At 41.0% G+C, this 7,027-nt stretch overlaps 1 protein-coding gene across 1 annotated transcript; it reads right to left on the bottom strand.

Moving 5' to 3' along the window:
* Positions 1–4,016: 4,016 nt before the first annotated feature.
* LOC125096321 (mitogen-activated protein kinase 13-like) lies at positions 4,017–5,470 on the bottom strand. The gene has a single exon (XM_047723178.1). The coding sequence runs from the start codon at positions 5,372–5,374 to the stop codon at positions 4,274–4,276; it is 1,101 nt and encodes a 366-aa protein (XP_047579134.1). The 5' UTR covers positions 5,375–5,470; the 3' UTR covers positions 4,017–4,273.
* Positions 5,471–7,027: the final 1,557 nt, after the last annotated feature.

The following is a 7,027-nucleotide window of genomic DNA, read 5'->3' as shown; positions in this document are numbered from 1 at the left end:
AAGGTAGAAAGAACCTTTCCTTTACTGAGAAACTACTTTCATGCTAATACAATTGCAATACATTTACTAGTCTTCTTATAAAAGCATTGCAAGGTAGATATTCTCCTCATTTTACAGATGGAAAGACTCAGGGTTAGAAGTCCTAAAGAACTTTCCAAAGTCACACAGCAAATGGTCTCTGTCTGATAAAGAATCCATTACACTACCCTCTTATTGATGATCACTCATTTACAAAGGGACTTATAAATGGTTTTATCCATCAGGGGCTGCCTCACATGGTCTGATTACAGGAGCATTAGAAGCAAAAATTACATCTCCTGTTGGTGCCTGAAATTTTATTACTTTTAATAATTTATATTTCTTTTTAAAATATAAAAATTCCAGAAAGATTAACAAATTATGTCAATGAAAATATAAATATGTCAGAGGGTTTTTTTTTCTTTATTGATATCACAGAAGATCTATCAGCTTAAGAATATTGTTTGCTGAACTTTGGAAGATGACAGCAGAGTAGGAGGATCATAGGCTCACCTATCCCATTAATACAACTACATAACTATTGAATCACCCTAAATACCCAGAAAGTGACCTGAAGACTGATAGGATAAGCTCCACAATTAAAGGCAGAGAAGAGGACAAATTGAGGAAGGTAGGAAGTGCAGAGATGCAATTTGGGAGAGAAACAGATCTTAAACACTACAGTAGAGAGGAGCTGTGGTCACACAGAAGGGCAATAAACAGACTAGCACACAGGGGAGTGCACAGAGAAAATGAACCCCCCATAGCACTTGGTTTGGAAAGTGACAAGGCCTGAATTTTGTGAGTTCTTGCAGCCAGCAGCTTAAAGCCTGGAGCATTAAAGGTCAGTGGACTTGGCTGGGATAGAGCCCAGATGGCCTTGTACTGCTGTTAGAAACAATTTTTGTGGGAAAGCAACCTGTAACATACAGCTTGGAAACAATGATCTGAAGAGGACCTGGGATATGCAGTGGGAGGTTATCAGACAATGTGCCAGATAGTATTCACAGAGAGACCTTTCTGAGAACAAAGGAACTGGCAAAGCCATTTTCCTCCCCTGCCCCTCAGCATAAGCACAGGGTCAACTGCAGGAACCAGCATGTGCCAACACTGTTTAACAAACTTGCTTACACCAAGCCCACCCCCAAAGTTCCAGTGTATACTGCTTTTCCCAGTCACACTTGCCTCAGTCCCAGCATGGTGGGTCCCCTCCCCCAGTAGACTGGCCCAAACCCCTGCTCACACCATCTCTCCCCATGTGAGTTTTGTGGAGCCTAGGTTCCTGTGATGTTGATAACATGTCTCATTTCACAAGCAGACCAGAGCACTCATGGTTAAAATGCACCACATTCAAGCCAGGGACCAAACACTGCCCACAAAGAGCAAAGAGAACCTCTGAAGATGACTTGCCTGAAGAATAAAGCAGCCAGCATACAACAGCACAGCACACACAGGATACATTGGAGATACTCCAGAAGGGCCAGGCCATAGGGAATAGGGGATGCTACACAGCAGGGCACTTCTTCTCTTTCTTTAGGCCATTACCTGCAAGAACAGGAGATGTAGCTGACTTTTCTAACACACAGAAATAGGCACAAAAACTTAGACAAAATAAGAAGAGAGAAATTTATCTCAAATGAAAGAACAGGACGAGGCCATGGCCAGAGATCTGAGCAAAACCAGATATAAGTAACATGCCTGATAGAGAATTTAAGGTGATGATCATAAGGATACTGCATGGACTTGCTAAGAGTGACAAGAGTTAAGTATCCTTAACACAGAGATAAGGAAAAACATAACAGATATAAAGGGCTCTATAAATGAAATGAGAAACACCTGACGGAATGAACAGCAGGTTGGAAGCAGCAGGGGAATGAATTAGTGGCCTAGAAGACAGACAAATATAATCAAGCTGAACAAAAGAGAGAAAAAAGATTAATGCAAAATTAGTTAGGGAGTTAGGGTTAGGGAACTCAATAGAACTCATAGAGTTAGGGAACTCAATGACTCCATCAAACATAGTAACATTCATATTATAGGAGTCCCAGAAGGAGAGAGAGAAAGGAGGACAGAACACTTACTTGAAGAAATAATAATTGAAAACTTCCCTAACCTGAGGAAGGAGACAGATATCCAGAACCAAGAGGCACAGAGAAGCCCCCAAAATCAACAAAAGCAGATCCACACCAAGATGTATTATAATTAAAATGGCAAGATATAGGAAAAAATCTTAAAAGCAGCAAGGCAATAGAGATAGTAACTTACAAGGCAAACCCATAAGACTAGCAGGGAATTTCTCAGCAGAAACTTTCCAAGCCAGAAGGGAATAGCATGATATATTCAAAGTGCTGAATGGGAAAAATCTGCAGCCAAGAATACTCGATCCAGCAAAACTATCTTTAAGAATAGGAGAGATAAAGAGTTTTGCAGACAGACAAAAACTAAAGCAGTTCATGACCACTAAACCATCCCTGTAACAAATATTAAAAAGGACGCTTTGAGTGGAAAGGAGAGACCAAAAAATGACAGTATAAATGTAGGAAACACACAAGCAGTAAAAATGAATATTTCTGTAAAAAAGTCAGTCAAGAAACTCACAAAATTAAAAGATATAAAATATAACAACATACACCTAAAACATGGGTAGTAGGGGAGTAAAGAATGGGTTCAAACTTAAATGATCATCAACTTAATATAGACTACTATATGCTGAAGAAGCTATATATAAACCCAATAGTGACCACAAATCAAAAATCACTAATATGCAAAAAATAAAAAGAAAGAAATAAACTCAAATATATCACTAAAGAAAATCAGCAAAATCACAAAAAAGAGAAGCATCGGAGAAAATCTTCAAAACAACCACAAAAAAGTAATAAATAGGAATAAATACATATCTATCAATAATTACTTTGAATGTGAATGCACCAAACAGGACTTAGGGTGACAGAATGGATGAAAAAACAAGACTCATTCTGTATTCTGCCTACAAAGGACTCATTTCAGACAAAAAGATACCTGCAGATTGGAAGTAAGGGGATGGAGGAAATAGCTATCATGCAAATGGATGTCAAAAGAAAACCAAAGTAGCAATACTTATATTGACAAAATAGATTTTAAAACAGACTGTAATAAGAGACAAGGGAAGACACTATATAATAATAAGGGGGCAAACCAACAAGAAGATAAAACCATTGTAAAGATATGCACCCAACATAAGAGTACCCAAATACATAAAACGGTTAATAACAAACATAAAAGAACTAATTGATAATAATACAATTATAGTAGGGGATTTTAATAGCTCACACACATCAATGGGCAGACGATCAAAACAGAACATAAAGAAACAACAGCTTTGAATGACACACTGGAACAGATATATTTAAGAGATATATTCAGAATATTCCATTCTAAAACAGCAGAAAACACATTCTTTTCAAGTGCATATAGAAAATTATCCAGAATTAGATCACATATTAGGTCATAAAATAGACCTCAACAAATATGAAAAGATTGATGTCATACTGTGCAACTTTTCTGACCTCAAAGGTATGAAACTAGAAGTCGACCACAAGAAAAAAATCTGGAAAGAAAATGAATACATTGAGGTTTAAATAACATGCTACTAAACAAAGAATGTGTCAACAAGGAAGTAAAAGAATAAATAAAAAAGTACAGTAAACAAATGAAAATGAAAACACAATGGCCAAAACCTTTGGGATGCAACAAAAGCAGTATATGAGGGAAGTTTATAGTGATATAGGCCTTCCTCAAGAAGAGAGAAAAATCTCTAATAAACAACCTAACCTTCCACCTGTAGGACCTAGAAAAATAACAACAAACAAAACCTAAAACAGCAGGAGGAAGGTAATAATAAGGATTAGAGCGGAAATAAATGACATAGAAACTAAAAAACCAATAGAACGGATCAATGAAACCAGGATATGATTCTTTGAAAAAAATCAATATGATTGATTTTTTTTTTTTTTTTTGAGTCTCCAGATGGACGATTTAATGTGGCTGGTTGTGATCAGAGCTATTTTCTCCCAACCAACATCTCTGAATTCTGCAGCTACAAGGTCTGTTTCTTACAGCAGGACCAGGCCCCTCTCTCCTCCACCCCAGAAGAGGATAATCCCAGAATGGCCGGACCTGTCCTAGGGACCAGCAGGCATCAGTCCTAGTGGCAAGATCCCCGGCAGGTGGTGCCAAGGGTGGTCCCTGGGCTCAGCCAGGGGTCCAGCTAGACAGCTCACTGCAGCTTCATGCCGCTGCGGCGCCGTGAGTCCCTCCGGGCAATGGGACTGAAGTTCACGATCTCTTTGTAGATGTGCTGCTTCCATTCATCCACCGTGAGTTTCTCATGTTCTAAGGAATCATCAAATGGCTGCGGGGCCTCTGTCTCCTCCTCGGGGTCTCGGAAGGGCTCAAAGAAGGGGTGGGCAAGGGCCTGCGAAGCCGTCAGGCGCTTGTCCACATCCAGCTCCAGAATCTTCTCCAGCAGGTCTATGGCCTGGGGACTGGCACGTGGGAAGAGCTGAGAGAAATCCTTCTTGGGACTCTGTGGCAGGGCCTGGATGTAGGATTTGGCTGCTTTGTCATTCAGCTTCTGCACAAACTCTGCCCCTGGCACTCCGGTCACTTTTAGGATCTGGGACAGCTGGTCCAGGTAATCTTTCCCCTTGAACAGAGTTTTCCCCGTCAGCATCTCTGCCATGATACAGCCCACAGACCAGATGTCCACAGTCTGATTGTAGTGCATCCAGCTGAGGATCACCTCAGGGGCCCGGTACCAGCGGGTCACCACGTAGCCCGTCATCTCGGCGTCCGCATGCCGGGCCAGCCCAAAATCCAAGATCTTCAGCTCGCAATCCTCATTCACGGCCAGGTTGCCCGGCTTCAGGTCCCTGTGCACGACCCCAGCTGAGTGGATATACTGGAGACCCTTGAGCATTTGATACACCAGGTACTGGATCTTGTCCTCACTGAACTCCATCCCCATGATCTTCTGCAGGTCCGTCTGCATGAAGGGCATCACCAGGTAGAAGTCATGGAAACTGCGCAGGGAGGAGACTGAGGTGAAGACATCCAGGAGCCCGATGACGTTCTCATGCTGCATGTGCTTCAGCAGCCGCAGCTCTCGGTAGGCCCGCTTGGCAAAGATCTCGGACTGGAAGGGCCGGCTCAGCTTCTTGATGGCCACCTTCTCCCCTGACCGCTTGTCGATGGCAGAGCACACGGCGCCATACGCCCCGCTGCCTACGTGCGTCGGGGACACGTAGGTCTTGGGCAGCTCCCAGGCAGTCTTGTTGACGTCCTGCTTGTAGAAGCCCTTTTTCCGCGTGAAGCTCATCCCGGGCCCTCAGTCTCGGCGGCCCCAGCATGGCGCCTGCGTTCGCGGCCCGCCGGGCTCCCAGCACCCGGCCCCCCGCCCGCGGGTCCCGCCCGCCCCGCCCCGCCGCCCGCTCCTCCCCCGCGTGAGGAGGAGACTTATCAAGAAAAAAAGAGAAAGGACTCAACTACACAAAATCAGAAACGAAAGAGAAGAAATGACAACCAACACCACAAAACACAAATAACTACAAGAGAATATTATGAAAAATTATATACCAACAAATTGGGCAACCTAGAAGAAATGGATAAATTCCTAGAAGCATATAAACTATTGAAACTGAAGCAGAAAGAAATAGAAAATTTAACAGACTGATAACCAGCAAAGAAATTGAAACAGTAATCAAAAAACAAAAATCCAGGGCCAGATGGCGTCACAGGCAAATTCTACCATACTTTCAAAGAAGAGTTAATATCTTTTCTCCAACTATTCAAAAAAATAGAAAAGGAAGAAAAATTTCCAAATGCCTTTAGTGAGACCAGTATTACCCTGATTCCAAAACCAGATAAAGACACCAGCAGCAGGCCAATATCTCTGTTAAACATAGATGCAAAAATTCTCAACAAAATACTAGCAAACTGAATCCAATAACACATTTTGAAAAATCATTCACCATGATCAAGTGTGATTTATTCCTCAGTTGCAAGGGTAGTTCAATATTCACAAATCAACTGTTGTGCTACATCAGATCAATAAGAGAAAGGAGAAGAACTGTAAGATCATTTCAAAAGATGCAGAAAAAACATTTGAGAAAGTACAACATCCATTCATGATAAAAGCCCTCAACAAAGTAGGTGTAGAGGGAACATACCTCAACATAATAAAAACCATATATATAAAACCCAAAGGAAACAAATATCCTCCTCAATTGGGAAAAACTGAGAGCCCTTCCCAAATGTCAAGAACAAGATAAGATGGCCACTCTCATCACTTTTTATTCAATATAGTATTGGAAGTCCTAGCTATAGCAATCAGACAACAAAAAGAAATAAAAGGCATCACAAACTGGTAAGGAAGAAGTAAAGTTTTCACTATTTGCAGGTGACATAATACTCTATATAGAAAACCCTAAAGACGCCACTAAAACACTGCTAGAACTGATAAATGCATTCAGTAAGGTCACAGGATACAAAAGCCATATACAGAAGTCTGTTGTATTTCTTTACACCAGTAATGAAGAAACAGATAAAGAAATTAAGAAAATAATCTTATTTACAATTATACCAAAAATAATTAGATACCTAGGAATCAACCTAACCAAAGAGGTGAAGGACCTGTATTCTGAAAAACATAAAACACTGATGAAAGAAATTGAAGACAACACAAAGAAATGGACAGATATTCCATGCTCATGGATTGGAAGAACAAATATTGTGAAAATCCCCATGCTACCCAAATCAAGCCACGGATTTACTGCAATCCCTATCAAAATACTAGCAGCACTTTTCACAGAACAAGAGCAAACAGTCCTAAAATTTGTATGGAACCACAAATGGCCTTCAATAGTCAAAGCAATCTTGAAAAAGAAAAACAAAGCTTGAGGCATCACTATTCTGGACTTCAACTTACATTACAAAGTGGTAATAGTCAAAATAGTACAGCACTGGCACAAAA

The sequence above is a fragment of the Lutra lutra genome, chromosome 3 (genome assembly GCF_902655055.1).
Source record: "Lutra lutra chromosome 3, mLutLut1.2, whole genome shotgun sequence".
In the NCBI taxonomy this organism is placed as follows: domain Eukaryota; kingdom Metazoa; phylum Chordata; class Mammalia; order Carnivora; family Mustelidae; genus Lutra; species Lutra lutra.
This window is presented reverse-complemented; position numbering and strand designations above follow the sequence as displayed.